General features: G+C 40.1%; 1 pseudogene and 1 gene segment (V, D, J or C); both read right to left on the minus strand.

Moving 5' to 3' along the window:
- Positions 1–313: 313 nt before the first annotated feature.
- LOC122116784 lies at positions 314–9,621 on the minus strand. The segment is given in 2 exon segments: positions 314–705; positions 9,444–9,621. Coding segments are annotated over 2 exon segments (447 nt in total).
- A 3,740-nt stretch (positions 9,622–13,361) lies between these two features.
- Positions 13,362–21,248, minus strand: LOC122116785 (annotated as a pseudogene).
- Positions 21,249–24,051: the final 2,803 nt, after the last annotated feature.

Genomic DNA, 24,051 nt, shown 5'->3' on the forward strand with positions numbered 1-24,051 from the left:
GCTGTAGCTCAAGTGGTAGAGTGCTTTCCTTGAGCTGAATAGCTAGCTGAAGGACTGCTCCCAGGTCCAGGGTTTAATCCCCATGGCCAACAAAAAAACAAATCATATCAAAACAAAACAAACCCAAATGAACCCTAAATAATGCTCGGACAACTCCTACCATGCTGTGATGTGTGTGCTCTATTGAATGAGGAGAGGTATTGTCATGTTTGTACTGCTGTAGAGAGAGCCAGAGTAGAGAGAATTCTGCCCAACCACTCCTACCAAAATCTCCAAGTGACCTTCAGAGTCCTTCTGTGTCTGAGAAGCTCTGTCAGCAGGTGGAGGAAACAGAAGAGGTCACTGAGACAGCCCAGCCTCTCACTTCTGCTTCACTGAGAGGTTTTGTTTTGACCTGTATCACTGTGGGAGGAAACTCATCATACTGTTGACAGAAATAAGAGGCAGCATCTTCATGCTGCAGGCTGCTGATGGTGAGAGAGTAATCTGTCCCAGATCCACTGTCACTGAACCTGGATGGGACATCTGATTCTAAATTAGATGCTTCATATATCAGCAGTTTGGGAGCTTTCCCTGGTTTCTGCTGATACCAGGCTAACCAACTGCTAATGTCCTGACTGGCCTGGCAATTGATGGTGACTGTGTCTCCTGGAGATGCAGACAGGGAGGATGGAGTCTGGGTCATCTGGATGTCACATCTGGCACCTGACAGTGGAAACATAAAAACAAATATCTACCTTGATAATCATGGTACAGGAGGCTTCCCTGGAGTACCACACAGCCCTGACAATACAAGGCTGAGTTAATTTCCAGCATTGTCCTTCCTTACCTCAGAGGCAGAGCAGCAGGAGCCCCAGGAGCTGAGCAGCCCTCATGTCCATGCTGTGTGCTGACTGGGAATGACTACTGCACAGTATGTGAGTACCTATGAATAAGTGCTAAGAGCAGTGGGTTGTGCTCTGAGCACAAGCAAATCAACAGAGGGTGGGCAGGGTTAGGCACAGCTGCAGGATTGGCTCGACTCCATGAGTCACCACAGGCCTTGCATTCACAGATGTCCCAGAGGAGAGAAACATAACATTGTCTGCAAAGAATATGTTTCTCTATGGAGACAATTTGACTATAGAAGACAGTTTTATTACTATTTTCAAAATGTATAATGCACAGAGACAACTAATGTAATAGGGTATTTCATAAATATATAGAAACATAATCTTGTTTCTTCTTAGATCTTTTATTCACTCTCAGTAATTCTTCCTGGATAAAAATCACTTTGTGCTCTCTTTACCAAGTAGTTACACGTTGAAAATTGTTTCCTCCTTTCCATTCCCTTCCCTTCTCTTCTCTTTTTCCTTCTTTCCTTTCTTCCTTTCTTCCTTCCTTCCTTCTTTCTTTCCTTTTTTCCTTTCTTTCTTTCCTTTCTTCCTTTCTTCTTCCATTTCAGTTTAGTTTTTGGACTTGGGGCTTCAAATAAGGGTCTGGGTATTGTCCTTTAACTTTTCCCCTGAAGTTTAATGCCCTACCAAATGAACCACACTTCCATTTCTGGCTTTTTGGTGGTTAATTGGAGATAAGAGTCTTATGGAATTTCTGTGCAACCTGTCTTCAAGCAACAATTTTCATATCTCTCATTAATGTGTAGGTTGATTGAAAGGTATTTGATATGAGCACCTACCTAATATGCCCTCTTTTTTTTCTGTGTCCTCATCCTGGGGCATGAACTCAGGGACAGGGTTCTATTTCTTAAATTTTTGTTCACAAAGCTAGCTCTCTGGTATATCACTTGAGGGCATAGTAGTACTTCCAGATTTTGCATGGTTTATTGGGAATAAGAGTCCCATGGACTATCTCTGCCTGGGTTGGCTTCAAATTGCAATCCTTGGATCTCAGCATACTGAGTAGCTAGAAGTAAAGCATGAGGCCTGCATGTAGAATTATTTAATTTCTTTTTTAAAAAATATTTTAGATATGTGACCCTTGTATGTTGCATAGATAGTGAAGATCTTCTCTCAATCCATGGGCTTTCTATTGATCTTGCAAGCTATGTCTTTTGCCATACAGAAACTCTGCAGTTTCATGCAATTCCATTTGTCCAAACTTTCTTTGATTTGTTGTGCTTCTGGGTCTCTACTGAGAAAATTTCAGCTTGTGTCTAGAAGACCTAGGGTTTCTCCTAGTCCTTCCTGTAATGTTTTCAGAGTGTCTGCTTTGACTCCGAGGTCTTTGATCCATTTGGAGTTGATTTTGGTGCAGGGTGATATAAAAGGATATAACTGTAGTTTTCTATAGGTGATTAACCAATTTTGCCAGCATCATTTACTGAAGAGGCTGTCTTTATTCCATTCTATTTTTTAAGCCTCCTTATCTAAGATTAGGTGGCTATAGGCCTGTGGGTTCATTTCTAGGTATTCAGTTCCATTCCCTTGGTTCTCAGGTCTGTTCTTATGCCAGTACCAAGCTGTTTTGATTACTATGGCTTTGTAGTAAAGTTTGAAATTGATATTCCAGCATTATTCATTCTGCAAAGGATTGTTTTTGCCATTCAGGTCTTTTATTGTTCCATATGAATTTTTGGATTGTTTCTTCTATTTCATTGATGAATGAGGTTGGAATGTTGATAGGTATCGCATTGAATTTGTAGATAGCCTTGGGAAGTATTGCCATTTTCATCATGTTGATGCTTCCACAGATCAAGAGAAAGCCCACGGATTGCGAGAAGATCTTCACTAGCCATAGAAAGGACATATCTAAAATATACTTAGAACTCAAAAAATTAAATCCCACATTTTCTTGATCCATTCATCTACTGAGGGGCATGTGGTATATATACACAATGGAATTCTATGCCTCCATCAGAAAGAATGACATTGCCCCATTTGTTAAGAAATGGAAAGACTTGGAAAAAAATTACATTAAGTAAAGTAAGCCAGGCCCAAAGAAACATAGGGCCCATGGTTTTTCCCTTATTTGTAATAACTAGTGTATGTCTGAGACAAGCAAAAAAGATTAGATAGGTTGATGTTAGGTGAAATGAACCCCAAGATAAGTATTCAAATGTTTTTTTCTTTCATGCAATTGTTTCTAACATATTTATAAGATGATTTCTTTGTTGCTTTGTATGTCCCTCCCCCATGGTATAATCTTTGCTTTCACTGTATTTGATGTTGGTATAATTTGTGGAGGGGAAGGGGAAACAATCATTTCAATAGGGATACAGGTGGACCATTGTAACAATGAGATGTACAAATTGTTATGTCAAAAAAAAACTGGTGGGGGGATGGGAAGGGAAGGAAGGGGAAACAAAGGAGGAGGCTACAATGCTTGATAAGAAATGTACTCATTATCTTACCATGTAATTGTAACTCCTCTGTACTCTATTTTCACAGTAAAAAAATTAAATCCCCCAACAACAAATCCTCAAAGAAACAACAACCCAATAAATAAGTGGGTAAAGACTTAAAGATAAACTTCTCTGAAAGGAAATAAGAATGGTCAATAGAGACATGGAGAAATGATCTCTAGCCATAAAAGAAATGCAAATCAAAACAACATTGAGATACCACCTCACCCCAGTTAGAATGGCTATCTATAATCAAGAAATCTAGTAACAACAAATGCTGGAGGGTATGTGGCCAGAAGGGAACCATACTTCATTGTTGGTGGGAATGTAAACTTGTTCAACCACTTTGGAAAGTGTGAAGGTTCCTCAAAAGATTCCACATAGAGTTCCCCTATGACCCAGCAATCCCACTTTTGGGCATTTACCCAAATGATCACAAACAAGACCATCCTATAACTACCAGCATAGCTATGTTTATTGCAGCATTATTTACCATAGCTAAGACATGGAACCAACCCAGATGCCCCTCAGTAGATAAATGGATCAAGAAAATGTGATGTATGTATGTATATATAATGGAATTCTATGCCTCCATCAGAAAGAATGACATCGCCTCATTTGTTAGGAAATGGAAAGGCTTAGAAAAAATTATATTAAGTGAAGTAAGCCAGGCCCAAAGAAACATCAGTCCTGTGGTTTCCCTTATTTGCAATAACTAGTATATATCTGGGACAAAAATAAAAAGTCAAAAGCTATGTACATATGCCCATATAAGATGATGTTAAGTGATATGAGCCCCAAGATAGGGACACAAGTGTTTTTTTCTTTCTTGCTATTGTTCCTAACATATTTATAATGAACCATACGATTTTTTTTCTTTCTTTGTATGTTCCTCCCGCATAGTATAACCCCTGTTTTCACTGTATTTGATGCTCTGCATCTTGTATGTACATTTCTCTAGCTTGGGGAGGGGAAGGAAAAAAAATCGTTTAAATAGTGATACAGGTGGACCCATTGCAACAATGAGATGTACAAGTCCTTATGTTAAAAACGAACTTTACTTTCTTCCAAGGCCTGTTTAAGGATACAGGTGGAACCGTTGCAACAATGAGAAGTACAAGTTGTCATGTCGGAAACGAACTTTACAACTTTGTTGGGGAGGGGAGGATGGGAAGGGATGTGAAGGGTAAACAAAGGAGGAGGCTGCAATGCTTGATAAGAAATGTACTCATTATCTTGCCCATGTAATTATAACCCCTCTATACAGTATATTCATAAAAAAAAAACAAAAAAACAAAAAAAACCAAACTTTACAACTTTGGCCGGGAAGGGGTGGGGGGGAGGGGCGAGTGGGGATGGGAAGAGATGGGAAGGGGAAACAAAGGAGAAGGCAACAATGCTTGATAGAAATGTACTCATTACCTTGCTCATGTAATTGTAACCTCTCTGTATGGTATTTTCACAATTAAAAAAATGATCTTTAAGTAGTTGTACATAGAAGTTCCCTTTCTACAAAACAGTATATGAGTACAAAGTATCTGAAAACATTGACACCCATCTCTCTTAATTCATCCCTTCTCACTTTTTTTCTTTAATTGAGATTAGGTGATTACATAAATCTCACATATTTCACAGTATTATGGAATAGTGATATTTAGAATCACAAACACATTTTAGTTTTCACAAGGCAAATTGTCATTATCATGATCTATACAGTTTGTGAATTCTATGAGCTTTGACATTACAAGTTATTTTTTCCACATCAGGTGATGTTTACATTTCTTTCCTTTTGCTTTGTTTGGGCTGTTCCCACTTATTCTGTTCCTTCTCCTGGATTTCCTCTGTTGCGTGCATATATCTACCATATATATGGTCCAGATCATGGGGTAGGACAAAATGGGTTGCTATATTTTGTTTCTTGAGTCCTCTTTGCCATATCTTCTTGTATTTTGGCGTTAGCACCCACATATCAGGGAGACCATGGGCCATTTGTCTCTTTGTTCTTAGCTCACTTCATTCAAAATATTCTGCTCTAGTTCCATCCATTTCCCTGAAAATGCCATTATTTTGTCCTTTCTAATGGCTGCATAATATTCTATTGCATATAGGTACCACAATTTTTGGATCCACTCATCAGTAGTGGGGCATCTGGGTTGTTTCCAAACCTTGAGTATTGTGAACAGTGCTGTAATAAACATGGAGATGCATGTGTCTTTGTATACGGGTTCCTGTTGCTCAGGGTAAATGCCTAGGAGTGGTATGATTGGGTTCTAGGGGAAGTCTATATTTAGCTTCCTGTGGTATCTCAAGACTGTTTTCCAAAGTAGTTGTATTAGTATACATTCCCACCAGCAATGCAGTAGGGTTCCTCTTTCTCCGTATCCCCTCTAGCATTTGTTGTTGGTTGACTATAGGATGAGGGCCATTCTGACTGGGGTAAGGTGGTATCTCAGTGTTGTTTTTATTTGCATTTCCTTTACATCCAGGGATGATGAACATTTCCTCATGTGTTTCTTTGCCATTTTTATCACTTCTGAGAAGTCTCTCTTTAGTTCCCCTGCCCATTTCATGATTGGTTTGTTAGATTTGTGAGGGGTTAGTTTCTTGTATTCCCTGTATATAATGGCTATTAGACCATTGTCTGATATTTTGCTGGTAAGTATTTTTCCCAATTAGTTGGCTGTTTTTCTAGTTTGGTTGCTATTTCTTTGTCTGTGCAGAAACTATTTGTTTTAAGGTAGGCCCATTTGTCCAGTCTCTCTCCAATTTGTTGTGACCCTGGGACTCTGTTCAGGAAGTTCCTGCCTGTGCCCACAAGTTCAAGTGTCTCTCCTACTCTGTCCTGTAGTAGTTTCAGCTGCCTCCACGACCCCAGGCTGAGTTGGACCGCTTATGCATGCCTGTGAAGGGAGTCTGAGGTCACCCTGGGCTGGACCCATGTGGTTACAAGAGCTGGTGCAGAAAGGTGCTGCGTCACACTGCAAGTCTGGGGTCCTCTGCTACTACCAACACAGTCACTGCAGCCTCAAATTGGGTTGGTTTGCTTCTGCAGGTCGGGGAGAAAGATGCAGGGCCAGCCGTCTAGGGTGCTTGCTGCTGCTGCTGCTTCTGCAGCTGCCCAGCCTTGACTGACAATGCCACCCCACGCTGGGCTGGGCCAATTGTGCAGGCTGGTGCAGGGAGACACTTTGCTCTGCAGCAAACCTGGGGTGGCCCATGGCTGGGCCCAATGCTTAGGAGGGCTGGTGCAGAAAGGTGCTGTGTCATGCAGGGAGCCTGGGGTTGTTTTTTTGCTGCCACTTCTGTGGCCTGTTCTCCAGGCTGGGCTGGGCTGTTCCCACAGAAGGATATGGAGAGGCAGTGTGCTGCACATCTGGAGCCTTTCATCACTGCTGCCTCAGCCAATGCCGCTGCTGCCTCTGCTGTTGTTGGTTGCTGCTCAGGGCTGGGCTGGGCTGTTTATGCCTTAGTTCCAACCCAAGTACCACCAAATTGTTCCACTTCACAGTGTATTTGTATGAGTTTAAAGTCTCTTCATCTATGGCTACAGCAGATTTCAGTCCTGTGTTTTCAGTCTCATATGTCTTTGAATCTCATTTCAGGACAGTTCACAACAATCTCCTCTGACTTTGACCATGCATACCCAGATGCTTCAGTTTTTTTCTCCTCCTCACATTGTCAAATATTATCTTATAAAAGGGAGAATTTCATTTTGTTCTCTTCCTCCTCTTCATTTTTTCCCTCTTCCTTCTCTCAATGACTCCATTTTGAGCAAGTTAAATATATTACACAAATGGAAAGCCACTGTAAAATCAGATGATTTAAAAATAACTGTTGGTCCATTTAATTTACCATTCTACAAGATTAAGAACAAGATAATAGTTGTATACTAGTTAAAAATATTTTAAAATTCTACAACTATTCATGATCATTCAAAAGCCTTTCATGTCTAAGGAGGACAGAAATAATGGAAAAACACCTTACTGGTTTAAACCATATATAAAAATTTATGACAAATATCATACATAGTATTGAAATAGTTTGACATTTTACCCATCAGATTGTGTTAAATGCTGAAATGCTTACTATCACTCCTTCACCTACAAAATTATACAGGATGTCTTCCTCCAAATTCTATAAAGCAAGAAATAAAAGAAGACATTAAATTGAGAAATAAAGTAGCAAAGTATCTTTATTTGGTAATATGGAGTATAAAAATAAATTAATGGAAATAATAAAAACTGTGTAAAGTCTGTAGAAACACAGTGAATAGAGAACTACCCTGGTTAGATTGAGGGAGACATAGCTACTTGAAAATATTTCCATATTCATAAATGGAATACAACATCATTTTTATTTTTCTGTAATTTAAAATATCGAATTAACACAATGCAAAAGTAAAAATCCCCAAAGGAATATTTAACGTATAATTTCCATGGCAATTCAACAAACTCAGGATATCCCAGAATGTCTTTAAGTTCAGAAATCTGGCATTATGTCTTCTGACTTTCTTTTCCTTCTTTGCATTAAAGCTACCACAGTTCAATCAGAGTACTGGAAGTAGGTGCAAACATAAAATAGTCAAGTGACAGCATAAAAAGTGAGGAAATACAAATGATCTTACTCATGGAGTTATAACTTTTGTGTACAACTCTTTAATAATGAAAATAAAAAATCAGGAGCTAGGGACCAAATGGATCACTCCTGTAATCCTAGCTATTCAGGAGGTTGAGATCTGAGGACTGATATTTGATGTCAGCCTGGGTAGAAAAGTCTATGAGACTCTATATAAAATTAAGCACCCGCCCCCCCAAAAAAAACATGTGAAGCTGTGGCTGGAGTGGTATAGTGCTAGCCTTGAATACAAAAAGCTCAGGACAGCACCTAGGCCCTGACGAGCACACACACAAAAACAGATCAGGAAAAGGACCTAGCAGTGCAGAACAAGGTGATTTCTAACAAAACAATGGAGTGGGCATTAGCTTGTTGTAAACATTGTTTTTCTGTGAATGTGCAACTTCTCTCATCATTTACTTCTGGAAGCCATTTTCACCAGTTTTTCCTGGAGAGTTTCTGCTTGAGGAGTCTTCATGAAGATGAAAAGTTACAGTTTGCTTTAGAATGTCTGCCTGAAACCTGCAGGCAAACACTAGGGTAGAGGGGAAGATTGAGTTCACCTGTCTGGATCTACAAGCAGTTGAGAGCATTGTTACCCACCCCTGTGCTTCTAGACTGGTCAAGGCAAGGACCTAGGTGAGGAGGCCTCCAGTTTCACAGGTAGATGATCTGGGTCTGAAGGAAGAGCAGAGAATACTCCATTTCTGTATTTAGCTTTACTCAGTAATGTAACCCAATCTTTGAATGGCAGTAGCTTAGAATAAATTTCTTGTATTAGATATAACCAACTTGGATTAGCTAGCATCTTCCTACTTTACAAATGAACCTCAACTAATGCTCTCACAGACCCCTCCTATGCTGCAATTTATGTACTCTATTGAATCAGGAGAGGCAATGCCATGTTTGCACTGCTGCAAACAGCCAGAGTAGAGAGAATTCTGTCCAATCACCAAATATTGCAGTGACCCTCAGAGAAAAGTCTGAGAAGTTGTGTCAGCAGGTGGAGGCAGCCCAGCCTCTCACTTCTGCTTCCCTGAGAGGTTTATGTTATGACTTGTATCACTGTGTGAGGAAATTTATTATATTGCAGACAGTAATAAGTGGCAGCATCTTCAGGCTGTAGACTGCTGATGGTGAGAGAGTAATCTGTCCCAGATCCACTGCCACTGAACCTGGATGGGACACCAGAGTCCAAACTGGATGTGTAATAGATCAGCCGCTTAGGAGCGTTCCCTGGTTTCTGCTGAAACCAAGCTAAATTCTTGTTGATGTCCTGACTGGCCCTGCAATTGATGGTGACTCTGTCTCCTGGAGAGGCAAACAGGGAGGATGGAGTCTGGGTCATCTGGATGTCACATTTGGCACCTGGCAGTGGAAACAAAACAAATATCCACCTTGATAATTATGGTACAAAATCCTTCCCTGAAGTAGGAGGCAGCCCCAACTGTACTAGTCTGAGTTAATCCCCAGCACGGTCCTTCCTTACCTGGGAAGCAGAGCAGCAGGAGCCCCAGAAGCTGAGCAGGGGTCCTCATGTCCATGCTGTGTGCTGACTGGGACTGTCTGTTGCATAGGGTGTGAGCAGCCTATGAAGAAGTGCTCAGGTCAGTGGGCTGTGCTCTGAGCACATGGAAATCCTCTGGTTGTGGGCAGGGCTGGGCACAGCTGCAGGATTCTCTCAATTGAATGAGTCACCACAGGTGTCCCAAATCAAACAAGAGAAACATAAATTTGCCTGCAGAGAACATGTTTGTCATCTGAGAACATTTGACTGTAGAAGACATTTTAAATTTTATTTTCAAAACATAATACACAGAAACAATGGATGTAACCAGGTATTTCATAAATATATTGAAACATATTCTTGTTTCTACTTAGATCTTTTATTTACTCTCAATAATTCTTCATAGAAAAATCCCCACTTTGTGTTCTCCATACAAAGTACTTATACATTGACAATTGTTTTCTTTCTTTTCCTTGTTCTTCCTTTCTCTTCTCTTCTCTTCTCTTCACTCTCCCTCCCTCCCTTCCTCCCTCCCTTCCTTCCTTCCTTCCTTCCTTCCTTCCTTCCTTCCTTCCTTCTTTCTCCCTTTCTTTCCTTCCTTCTTTTCTTAAATCTTCCCTCCTTCCCTCCCTCCCTTCCTTCCTCCCTCCCTCTTTCTTTCCCTCCCTCCCTCCCTCCCTCCCTCCCTACCTCCCTGCCTCCCTCCCTTCCTTCCTTCCTTCCTTCCTTCCTTTCTTTAAGATTTTTGTCCATGGGTATTGAACTCAGGGTCTTGGTGCTGTCCTTTAGCTGTATGCTTTAAGATTAATGTTATTCCACATGAGGCACATTTCCATTTTGTATATTTAGTTATTAATTGTCTATAAGAATGATAGATTTTCATTCACAGGATGACTTTGAGCAACCATTCTCACATCTCATGCTCAAGAATAGGTAGGTTGACACTTTGGAAGGCAGTCTGGAGGTTCCTCAAAAGACTCCACATACAGCTTCCCTATGACCCAGCAATCCCACTTTTGGGCATTTACCCAAATGATCACAAACAAGGCCACACTAAAGCTACCAGCACAACTATGTTTATTGTAGCATTATTTACCATAGCTAAGATATGGAACCAACCCAGATGCCCCTCAGTAGATGAATGGATCAAGAAAATGTAGTATATATACACAATGGAATTCTATGCCTCCATCAGAAAGAATGACATTGCCCCATTTGTTAGGGCAATGGAAAGACTTGGAAAAAACTATATTAAGTGAAGTAATCTAGGTCCAAAGAAACATAGGTCCCATGGTTTCCCTTATTTGCAATAACTAGTATATGTCTGAGTCAAGCAGAAAAGGCCAGATAAATTGATGTTAGAGAAATGAACCCAAAGACATGTATTCAAATGTTTTTTTTTCTTTCAGGTGATTGTTTCTAACACATTTATAAGATTATTTCTTTGTTGCTTTGTATGTCCCTCCCCCACGGTATAACCCCTGCTTTCACTGTATTTGGTGTTGGTATAATTTGTGAAGGGGAAGGGTAAAAACAAATCGTTTAAATAGAGATACAGGTGAATCCATTGCAACAATGAGATGTAGAAGTCGTTATGTGAAAAAACGAACTTTACAACTTTGGGGGGTAGGATTGGGAAGAGATGGGAAGGGGAAACAAAGGAGGAGGCTACAATTCTTGAAAAGAAATGTACTCATTATCTTGCCATGTAATTGTAACCCTTCTGTATAGTATTTTGACAATAAAAAATGAAAAATTTATAAAAATAAAAAAGAATAGGTAGGTTGATAGGTATTAGCCATTGGCACCTGCAAAAAAAAAAAAGATTTCTCTCTTTATTCTTTTCTCTCTATCTGTTTATATACTGTTTCTGGGCCAGGAACTCAGGACTGGGTGCCATCCCTTAGACTTTTTGCTCATATCTAGCACTCTGCTATACAACTTTAGCCACAGCTCCACTTGCAGATTTTGGATAGTTAATTGGAAGTAAAAGTCTCATGGACTTTCCTGCCTGGGATGTCTTCATATTGCAATCCTTGCATCTCAGCCTATTGAATAGCTAGGATTTCAAGCATGAGACATAGTGCTCAGTGGTCTAAGTTCTTTAACTAAAGAGATAGTATGAGACATGCTTAATGTATTGAAAAGCATTTTGTGGTAGCTTTAGTCACGGCCATGGCAATATAAGTTGAAGCAATTTTTGCAGATACATTTTTACTCTGATTTCTCAATAATGACTCACAAATTTGCCACCATTGAAACTTTAGTTATCTTCTATCCTCGGTACTAAATAGGCAGTAATTTATCCTAATCTAAGATTTTTCATATTTTGTCACCTCTGTGCCATTTGACATTACCTCTCACAGTTCGTCAGCATGAAGTGATGTGTTGATGCTGGGCATGATTTTTTCAGTGAAAATCACTGCTACCCAACCATACATGTCTCTGTCATTATCTCTCCCACTAAGTGGAAACCCCATGCCTGCTCAGATACCAGTATGGATGTTTGCATTTCTAGGAGAAAGTTCACATCTCTAGGAGAGAGAGAGGAGGGGAGAGGCGAGGGGAGGGGATCGTTGACATCTCTAGAAGAGAGAGAGAAAGGGGGAAAGACAAAGAGAGACAGACAGACAGACACAGAGAGAAAAGGAGAAACAGACAGAGAGAGAGAGGAAGAGAAAGAGAGAATGAGACAGAGACAGAGAATGTCCCTTCTCCATGGATCAGATAAACTCATATGGAAGACAAAGGGTACATAAAGTAAAACAGAGGAAAAAATAGAAACAACCATATATACGACATCAGAGGACAAAGGATGAACTAAAGCAACAATGATATTCACTGGACACAATTTTGGAAATGAACTTTACAATTTGTGGGAAATAGTGGGGATGGATAAGTGGAAGAAAATGAGGGAGGGTGTAAGAGTTGAAAAGAAATGTACTCATTATCTTACTTCTGTAACTGTAACACCCTGGTTCATCACCATTACAATAAACAAAAGATTCTTTTAAACAAGTCCAGCTCTGATCACCTGAGCATGTGACTTCTGGAAAACAAAAAACATAAAATAACAATGTCATGGCAAAAATGTCTCTGAAGAAACATGTTGGATCTGGATAAAACATAAACAGAAATTTGATCAATGCCTTTTCCTTGGACACCTCAGTCCAGTTTCACAGCAAGAGGAACCATCTTTGCCTTCATCATGCACTCCCCAGATTCTAGGAATTCTGAGAGTCTTAGTGATACATCACAAGCATCTAAGTAGCGTGAAGAAGGCAGATGCCATGGACAACTTACTGTGGTGAGGTTGGAACAAGTCAGGACCAAAATGGAACTATGAAATTGTTATGATTGTTCGTGTGGTTTTTGGGAGTGTGGAGATGTGAAGGCTGAGATAAACTTTCAGGTACTAGAAGGAAGTGGAGATTTGGATCAGGAGCCTCTGTCATTCTTGCTCTGGGCTATAGAAGAAGCAGTCACCCTCCAGAGTGATGGAGCTGAGAATCTGGGGTAACAAAGGCTCTGCCCTGTGGTGGCCTTGGATTCAGTGAAGAAATATGCTTATCACTCACTGGAATTGGACCCAGCTGAAAGGCCATGACCAGGTTGAGAGACTGAGTCATCAGGAACTCAGAGGTTTGCCTGCTCTGTGGGACTGTCTGACTTCCCTGCTGTTCTCACCAATCATAAGGAAAATTTGCAAATGTCCCTCTTGCAGAGTCTCCTCTCAGCCAGCATGTCTTCCGCTTAGATACATCAGGAGGACATGTTGATCAGGTCGTAATATTTACATCTATTGTGTGTCTTGCTCTTTGCTGAAGATTCTGAAAAACAGGTCCTGGGATAGCACTAAAATTTCAAAGTTTTTCCATTTCCAGATTCTTCCACATATACTCAAATATCTCTTTCCTGAATCTCTTTGAAGGTGAGGACTTCAGTGTGTTCTGTCCTACTGAGAATCCACAAGGCCAATTCACGCTGACTGTGCGCACATGGTTTGTAATACCCCAGAGGGCCGCACTTCTTACACATTTGGTCTCCCATTGAACTGGAATTCCTACTCCATTCCCAGAATCCTGGTGAAAAAGAGCGTCATTGTCAGGGTGTGCTTATTACAGATCAACTAAAGTAGAAAACATTCAGAAACCCACACATGGAGAATCCTGGCAGTGTGAGTAGTACTTCAGGCACATTTGCACCAGGAGAGCTGTGCAGCCAACTTGCCAGCCACAGGCAAGCATACTCCTGCTCTGCATGTCTTTCAAGATCTGGACTCTGGGACTTTGCTGATTGTGAGATTGGCCTGCCCTCTGGTGGCTGACTTGTGACATAGCAATAACCAGGATTTTGAGTCTGGCAAACCAGTGCCTAAACTGTGAATCTTTCCTCCAATATTCACAAAGTCGGTCCTATTCCATGTGTTTCAAGGCCTGGTTCCATAGAGAATTCAAGTGAGTCCTGTCCTCACACATTTTACAGAAGTTCAAGAAAACACCATGAATTCTGAGTATTGAATGGCCACAGTGTAGTTGGTGGACCTGGATGTGTGTTTCTTATGCCATTTCTAAGATATGATTTTGATAAAGAGGAGGGGGTTCTGAGTGCCAGTGAAGGGTACACTGATGGGCTAATGGCTCTGCCTCAAGTCTTACAATCCTGCCTCATGCTCTGTGTCACAGAAACCATTCCTCTTCTCACTGTGTCATGGTGCTGACAAAGGAAATGAATTGGCTGGGAACATACACATATCTTTGTTTTCAACACTATATCCTTCCATTATAGGCTGTCTTAATCATCTCTTTCCTCTATGGGACAATTGTAGCAGCTGCCTTGACTTGCATTTGAAGTGGAGTTTGCAACATTAGGATCACATAATGGTACTCAGGAACCAAAGACTGATCAAAACTTGGTTCCAGCTTAATTTTGTGATTTTTTTCCAGTGGCAGAACTTGTTTATATCACTCACATTAATTTATTTGTCTGAATTATTAAAAAGATACTATGACATCAGAACAGGAGGAGGAAAATTAATATTTAACAGACATTAACTAAAGGGCTTTTTGGGAAGAAGTTTCTGAATCTTGTGGTCAACTTGAATATGGAAATAGTTTTCTGGAATGTTCCTAGAGGCAGATCATGAAAGATTTATGCTAGGGAGGAAAGGAAAGAATGGAAATCAAACTCAATGTTATGTATAATGATTCTTCATACTTTGGTATCTTAAAAACATGGGGTTTATGTTGGTGCAGTGACTCATAAGCCCAGCTCCTTTGATCAATAGAGATATGAAGGATGACAATTTGAGATCCGTTTGATAGATTAGCACCATTGACATGAAGTTTTGTACCAGAGCAATGGGAAAGATACCCTGAGAGCATCTCAGGCATTGGCTAAACACTTATCAAAAGGTTGAAGTTCTTAAAAGTGTGAATTTATGTGGAAAATTTTCCCTTGAGAAAAGATCTCCTCCATGTAACATGCTCATAGAAGGGCACCTGGAAATTCATTTCACTGGGATTCATTTCACCAGAATCTCATTTGCAGGCAAGCTTGGGCTACATGCAGACCAGAGGAAGAGTAAAGAATACCCAGGAATTTACCCATATAGCTATAGCCATCTGAATTTTACCAGAGTCAAATATACACTGGAGTAAAGAGAGTCTGTTCAAAAACTGGTGATTAATTCACTGGGAATGTACATATAGAAGACGGAATCTACTTCCCTAATCTTACCATTACAAAAATTAATCCAAAGTGTATCAAAGATACGAATGTGAGATGTGATACTTTGCAACTATTATAGGGAAATTCTTGAAGAAAAGGGCAAGGTAATTATTTATAAACAGTACTCTTGTTGCCCTGAAATAAGGGGAAGAAATGATACAAGGGACTGGATGAAATTTAAATGTTTCTATTTGTAGAGAAATACGTATAATATTGATAAGTGTACATATGTAAATGTATACATAAATATATAATAGTTGTAAGTATATACGTATACAAGTATATATATGTGAGAACTGGGACATGAACTCAAGGCTTGGATGCTGTCTCTGATCTTCATTTTGCTCCAGGCTAGTGCTCTATCCTTTTAGCCAAGTTCCACTTCTGGGTTTTTGGTAGTTAATTGGAAAGATAAGATATGTCCCACAGGATTTCCTGCCCAGGTTGGCTTCAAACTTTCATCCTCAGATCTCAACTTCCCGAGTAGCTAGAATTACAGGCTTGAGTTATGGGCACACAGCAGGAAAATAATTTTTACACCACATAATTTATTTTCAATTTTTATGTGTTGTATTGTTTTGCATCTAATTTGTTTTATTAAGAAAGTTCTTTCAACTGTTTGTTGCTGTGCCGCATTACAAACAACTTGTGATATTTCATACAATTTCCAGCTTCTTATAGTTTCCTCCAAAACTTAAATGAAGTTTTTTTTGTATGATCCCAGATTGTTAGACAAAAATGAGATTGAAATTTAAGTGAATTCTAGTGCCATGACTTCGGGGGAATATTTTGAGAGTTTATGTAAAAGGGACCATCCTGGGCTGTCAGCTATCTCAATCCATCTTTATGATCCTTATGATTTCTTTTGGAAGCCTATTTTTGAAATCTCGTTTCCTTCTCTGGTTTCCTGCAGGATTGTGTCATTACAGGACTTTCTATGAGATTTGGAAGATAGAAGAGAATTTATTATTGCTTCACATAAGCAGAATGATCTCTAGTCAGGAATTAAGAAAGTAGTGATTAGACTCATTTCCTGTATTAAAACAATTCCTGCCATGCTCCAGTGACTCATACCCATGGCTCACCCCTGTAATCCTACCTACTAAGAATCTGAGATCTGAGAATCGTGATTCAAACCAACCTGGGCAGAAAAGACCATGAAATTCAATTTATTTTTATTTATTTGTTTGTTTATTTATTTATTATTGTGAAAATACCGTATAGAGGGGTTACAATTACATGAGCAAGATAATGAGTTCATTTCTTTTTTTTTTTTGGATTTTTTTAGCTTTATTGTTGTTATGATTATAGCGATTTTCTTTTTTTTAATTTTTATTTATTTTTTATTGTCAAAATACTGTACAGAGGGGTTACAATTACATGGGCAAGATAATGAGTACATTTCTTATCAAGCATTGTTGCCTCCTCCTTTGTTTCCCCTTTCCATCCCTTCTCATCTCCCACCCCATCCACACTCCTTCCCAACCCCCTGCGCCCCTTGTATGTCTCATTGATGCAATGGGTCCACCTGTATCCCTATTTAAACTATTGTTTTTTCCCTTCCCTTCCACAAAATATATCAACATCAAATACAGTGAAAACAGGGGTTATACCATTGGGGAGGGACATAAAAAAGCAACAAAGAAATCATCTAATAAATATGTTAGAAAAAATCGCAAGAAAGAAAAAAAACGTTTGAATCTTTATCTTCGGGTTCATTTAGCCTAACATCAACCTATCTGACCGTTTCTGCTTAACTCAGACATATACTAGTTATTGCAAATAAGGGAAACCATGGGACCTATGTTTCTTTGGGCCTGGCTTACTTCACTTAATATTTTTTCCAAGTCTTTCCATTTCCTAACAATTGGGACAATGTCATTCTTTCTGATCGAGGCATAGAATTCCATTGTGTATATATACCACATTTCCTTGATCCATTCATCTACTGAGGGGCATCTGGGTTGGTTCCATATCTTAGCTATGGTGAATAATGCTGCAATAAACATATTTGTGCTGGTAGCTTTAGTGTGGTCTTGTTTGTGAACATTTGGGTAAATGCCCAAAAGTGGGATTGCTGGGTCATAGGAGAGCTCTATGTGGAGTCCATTGAGGAACCTCCATACTGCTTTCCAAAGTGGTTGAACAAGTGGTAACAGCATTTTATTCTAGCAGAAACTGGAAGCTGAGAAAAGAAGACTTCATCACATACCAAACCAATTCCTCAGCAGATCTGATCCTAGTAAAACATTCTCTTTTTTCCAACTGAGGTAAACAATTCATACTCCCAACTTTCTATGAAGTTTGTTACAGTCTTCTCCTGCTCCTTTTTATCCCCCATACTGTAGGTTTCTGATAAAGACCTCATTGTGGAGCAGTGACCATTAATAACTTCTTTTTGTGTTGAGGAGAGCTGTTCATCTAAAGATTATTTTGTCAACAGCCTAGGCTAGGAACTGGAAGAATCTACTGCTCTGTCTCTAAATCTTCATTGGCGAGCTCTTTGAAGACAAGTCCTCCAAAATCATAAGAAGAATTGATTCATGAAGCACAAATCATATAACGATCTCTTTGAAACTAATGGACCTGTTATGGAGAAACAAAGGCTGGGCAAAAGGACACATTCTTGAAGCTGGAGTTGGTGACGAGTGATGAGGTCCATCTAATGCCTGTCATGCCCTTCAGAATGAATTACAGGTTAAAATATACCCCAGTCTCTCCCAGGTAGTGAATTCTCTGATGAAACAAAGCAGTCATTCTTCTGGGAAAATATACATATTGTGGAAAACAAAGATATGTACACACACACATACATATATATTCTCTTCTAAAACTCCTTAAGACAACCTAATAGAGTGATTTATAGAAATGTACAAGTTCAGCCTAGTTCCTATGTTTATAATACAGTAGTTACAACACTTATTTTCTAGAAAACCTTTACATGTTTAGAATTGTCTAAGTAAGCCCATGGTTTCTTTCACAGTTTTGTTCTTGTTTTATTGGTCTTCTGTTGCTTGATGAAAAAAATGACCAAAGTAAAAAATAACCATAATCATGTGAAATTTCATGTTAAATATCAACATTGTCTTCAAAGTTCTTAAAGTCCTAAAAATGGTTGCATGTGTTTCTTTTTTTTCCTTGAGTTTCCTTCTACTAGTGGGGATGGATATCCATGCCCTGTCTGCCCACACTATCTACATAATTCAGCACTGTGGGGATCAGTGCTGACATGGATATTCCAGGGTGGGTAGAGTGCTCTTTGTGCATCATCATGGTTGGGTTGATGAGATGGCTTGGCAAATATGAATGCAATGAGTGTCTCTGTCTAAAGTGAGTAGGATGTGGAGTCCTCTGGGGAGGAATATAACTTGGCTGTGTCATAATCATTCCCACAGGACCACCCTGAGAAAGGTAGTCCCCTGGCATGCTCTGCAAACTTGCTTGTGATTGCTTTCCATGGCAAAGGTGACATGCAGTGCTATTGCCCACCCATGCCAAAATTCATGTCCATGCAACTCATAGGTCCAGTAGGTTGGATCTCAGTAGGCTGACCCAGGAACTGTATGCTGCTCCTGGGCTCACTTGTTTTGACAGGCTGGTTTTGGGGCTGCATTGTCCCCTAGCCTTAATAAACTAGCTGCATACTTGTAGAATTATGTCTTGTGTGTTGCACTAATTGTTTCTTCTGATCCTCAGAAAGGTAGGGATGTATGAGGTGCTGGAAGAGTTATGATCTCATATTATTTGTTGCTACTTTGGGAAAATGCTTTTTGTCTTCCCATGTTTTTTGTCCTTGTCTGGATGGACACTGTTACCTGTCCAGGTGAAACTACACTGTTGTTTAAATCATCCCCTTGCTCACTACTGTTGTGTCCACTCTGGGAAGGATGGCCCCACCAGAGTGTCATGGGGTGCCTGCTGAGTGGGGGGAGGCTGAATCTTCATGATGTTGAGGAGAGTTAAGGGTTATGGTCAGCGAGATTGGTGGAGGAGACTGACCCTTCTTCATGGTGTGACATTGAGCTGCCATATCTTTCATCACTGATGAGGCTGACGGGCATTTTTCCCTTCAAACTGCTAAAGTACCAGTGCCAGAGGTTATCCCACAGCTCATGGAGTTTTCCTACAATCAAAAGATGAAACGTTCATACCTGTATTGCTGTATTATCAAATTATCCAGCCCTGAGTTTGATGAAAAGAGGGGCTTTTTGGTTGTGGAACTGCTTGGTGAAGGCTGCGATGTCCTCCTTGAGGGAGCGGGAGGGGTAGATGTCCCTGCTGGTGACACCAGGTTTCCAAGAGTGCAGATTGTCAGCTCACTCTTCTCAAAGACCAGAGTTAACATGGAGAACAGGCACTTCCCATCGATTGTATCCTTGTCTTGCTTCAAGTCGATTTTGACTGCTGACCTCATGCTGGCCTATATGACATTGGAGCATGCCCTCTAGTGTGGTGTGATCTTCCAGGTCTTCTCTTTTGTTCCCATTTATTTCTCATAGACACTTCTAAGTTGGTGAACAGTTTGTTAGTTAATTGTGTGCTAGTTATCCTGAAGATATTTGATTTGTGTCCTCTGTCCAAATTCAAATTTGAGTGTAATTACTCTCAGGTTACTCACAACTAGAAAGGTAATGCCAATCATTCATATTAATCAGAAGATGAAACGACTGTGAAGGGTTTGGAATTCTAGTCATAAGTATGTATCTGTCCATATCCATGGGGCTCATATCTATCATTCTCACTACTCAGAGGAAGCTGAGATCCAGAAGGTCAAGGTTTAAATTCATGCTATGCAGAAAATTCTCCAAGACTACTCCAAAATAACCAGCAAAAAATGAAAATATGAAGCCTTGAGCTCAAACCCCAACATACAGACTGAAAACTCTGCTATGGTCAGGAAGTGAGCTCTCAGAGACCAGATCTGGCTTACATGGAGAAACTCCACAAAGAAGTGTTTGAACTTGGATGGCAATCTTATTTGAATTTTTAATGTATTTTATTGCAGGCAAACGTAATTTTTCCAGCAGAGAATGTGTTTCTCCTTGGAGCCCATTTGACTAAAGAAGTCATTTTTAAGACAATTTTCAAAATGTATAGTGCACAGAAACAACTGATGAAACAGGATATTTCATAAATATATCGATACATTTTCTTGTTTCTTCTTATATCTTTAATTCATTCTTAGTAATTCTTACAGAAAAATCATTTTGGGTTCTCTTTACCAAATAATTACATTCATAATTATTTTCTTTCTCTCTCTCTTATCTTTCTTCCTTCCTTCTTGCCATCCTGCCTTCCCCCTTTCTTTGTTTTCTTTCCTTCTTTCCTTCCTTCTTCCTTCCTTCCTTCCTTCCTTCCTTCCTTCCTTCCTTACTTCTTTCGTTCGTCCTTCCTTCCTTCCTTCCTTCCTTCCTTCCTTCCTTCCTTCCTTCCTTTCTTCCTTTCTTTCTTTCTTTCTTTCTTTCTTTCTTTCTTTCTTTCTTTCTTTCTTGCTTTCTTGCTTTCTTGCTTTCTTGCTTTCTTGCTTTCTTTCTTTCTATTTTTTTGTTAGTCATAGGGCCTGAACTCTGGGCCTGCGCACTATCCCTGAGCTCTTCAGCTCAGGGATAGGATTCTATCACTTGAGCCACAGTGCCACTTCTGGCTTTTTTCTGCTTATGTGGTGCTGAGGAATTGAACCCACGGCCTCATGCATGCAAGGCAAGCACTCTACCACTGAGCCACCTTCCCAGGCCTTTTTCATTCTTTCCTTCCTTCCTTCCTTCCTTCCTTCCTTCCTTCCTTCCTTCCTTCCTTCCTTCCTTCCTTCCTCCCTCCCTCCCTCCCTACCTCCCTCCCTCCCTCCCTCCCTCCTTCCTTCCTTCCTTCCTTCCTTCCTTCCTTCCTTCCTTCCTTCCTTCCTTTCTCCCTCCCTTCGTTTTTATGTTTCTTTGTTTTTCCATCCCTTCCTACCTCTTTATCTCTTTCATTTTAGCTTAGTTTAGTTTTTGTAATTGAGGCTTGAACTCATGCTTTCCCCTTAATGTTAATCCTCTGCTACATGAGCCATACCTCCATTGCTGCCTTTTTATGTGGTTAATTGGAGTTAAGAGTCCCATGGAATTTTTTGAACAGGCTGTCTTTGAACAACCATTCTCATATCTCACACTCCTGAGTAGGTAGGTTGACAGGTATTAGCCATCTCCACCCGGCTAAAATGTTCCATTTCAAGTGTGTGTGTGTGTGTGTGTGTGTGTGTGTGTGTGTGTGTGTGTACTCATCCTGAGATATGAACTCAGGGCATGGGTGCTGTCCCATAGATTTTTGTGCTCAAAGCTAGCATTCTGTTATAATACATGAGGCACAGATCCACTCTCAGGTTTTGCATTGTTAATTGGGGATAAAAGCCTCATAGACTTTCCTTCCTGGGCTGGTTTCAAATTGCTATCCTTGCATCTCAGCCTACTGAGTAGGTAGGATTACAAGTGTGAGGCACAGCTGCCCAGCTGTTTGATTTCTTTCTTTATTATTTTTTTATTATGAAAATACTGTACAGAAGGGTTACAATGAGCCAGGTAATGAGTACATTTCTTATCAAGCATTGTTGCCTCCTACTTTGTTTCCCCTTCCCATCCCTTCCTATCTCCCCCCCCAACCCCCTGCACCCCTCCACACCAAAGTTGTAATGTTCATTTTTCTTTTGTGGGGGGAGGGAGTCTGGCTTACTTTTATCTTACTTTAACTTTTTATTGTAAAATACTGTACAGAGGGGTTACATTTACATGGGCAAGATAATGTGTACATTTCTTTTCAAGCATTGTAACCTCTTCCTTTGTTTCCCCTTCCCATCCTCCCCCTAACCCCCCCACCCAATCCTCACCCCCACCAAAGTTGTAAAGTTAGTTTTCGACATAATGACTTGTATATCGCATTGTTGCAATGGTCCACCTGTATCCCTATTTAAACGATTTGTTTTTCCCTTCTCCTGCACAAATTATACCAACATCAAATACAGTGAAAACAGGGGTTATACTGTGGGGGAGAGACATACAAAGCAGCAAAGAAATCATCTTATAAATATGTTAGAAATAATCACAAGAAAAAGGAGTTAATATAAAACATACTGAATGCATTGAAAAGTATTTTGTGGGAGTTTCAGTCACAGCAATTAGAATATAAGTTGAAGCAATCTTTGCAGATGCAGTATTACTTTGATCTTCATTGATGACTGACAAATTGCTAAGATTGAAACTTTAGTTTCTAAATAAACTGGACTTTTTCTTAATCTGAGACCTCTCATATTTTGCCACATTTGTACCATTTGATATTACTCCTCACAGTTCACCAGCATGAAGTGCTAAGTTTTGTTGCTGGACATGATTATTTCAAAAAAATCACTGCTATCCAACCATTCTTGCCCTTGTCTTTTATCCTTTCCCAGTGAGCAGAAAGAGTGAGGAGAAAAGAGAGAGGAGGTAGGAGAAGGGGAGAGAGGAGAGAGAGAGTCAGACAAATAGACTCAGAAAGACTACTTGTCAGTTTTGATCTCTTCTCAAGCCAGTAAAGATGTGCTAGAAGGAACACCTTGGATCTGGAGAGTAGAAACTTGATAAATCTGATATCATATCTTGTTTTTTTCTTGGACACTCAGAGCAGTTTAAAAGCAAGAGGAGCCATCTTTCCTTCCATCATGCACACCCCAGAGTCTAGGAATTCTGAGAGTCTTTTTTTTTTTTTTAATTTTATTTTATTTTATTTGAGAACATACTGTACAGAGGGGTTACAATTACATGGGCAGGAAAAAGCATACATTTCTTACCAAGCATTGCAGCCTCCTCCTTTGTTTACACTTCACCTCCCTTCCCAGCCTCCCCCCTCCCCCCCACCGAATCATACCCCCACTCCCCCCCCCCCCCCCCCCCCCCCCCCCCCCCCCCCCCCGCCACCGACATTGTAAAGCTGGTTTTGACATGACATTTTGTACTTCTCATTGTTGCAACAGGTCCACCTGAATCCTTAAACGACTTGTTTATCCCCGTCTCCTCCACATGTTATACTGACATCAAATATAGTGAAAGCGGGGGTTACACTGTGGGGGAGGGACATACAACGCAACAAAGAAATAATATTATAATGCGTTAGAAACACATACATGAAAGAAACAAAAACATTAAAATACATATTTGAGGGTTCCTTTTCCTAACATCACATTCTCTGACTTTTTCCGCTTGACTCATACCTATACTAGATATTGCAAATAAGGGAAACCATGGGACCTATGTTTCTTTGGGCCTGGCTTACTTCACTTAATATAATTTTTTCCAAGCCTTTCCATTTCCTAACAAATGGGGCAATGTCATTCTTTCTGATGGAGGCATAGAATTCCATTGTGTATATATACCACATCTTCTTGATCCATTCATCTACTGAGGAGCATCTGGGTTGGTTCCATATCTTAGCTATGGTAAATAATGCTGCAATAAACATAGTTGTGCTGGTAGCTTTAGTGTGGCCTTGTTTGTGATCATTTGGGTAAATGCCCAAAAGTGGGATTGCTGGGTCATTGGGGAGCTCTATGTGGAGTCTTTTGAGGAACCTCCATACTGCTTTCCAAAGTGGTTGAACAAGTTTACATTCCCACCAACAATGAAGTAAGGTTCCTTTCTGTCCACATCCCCTCCAGCATCTGTTGTTGTTAGAGTTCTTGATTTTTGCTGTTCTAAATGGAGTGAGGTGATATCTCAATGTTGTTTTGATTTGCATTTCTTTTATGGCTACGGATGTTGAACATTTCTTCATGTGTCTATTGGCCATCCTTCTTTCTTCTTCAGAGAAGCTTCTCTTTAAGTCTTTCGCCCACTTACTTATTGGGCAGTTGTTT

This window comes from Dipodomys spectabilis, unplaced genomic scaffold (assembly GCF_019054845.1).
Source record: "Dipodomys spectabilis isolate Male_0828 unplaced genomic scaffold, ASM1905484v1 ptg000137l, whole genome shotgun sequence".
Classification (NCBI taxonomy): domain Eukaryota; kingdom Metazoa; phylum Chordata; class Mammalia; order Rodentia; family Heteromyidae; genus Dipodomys; species Dipodomys spectabilis.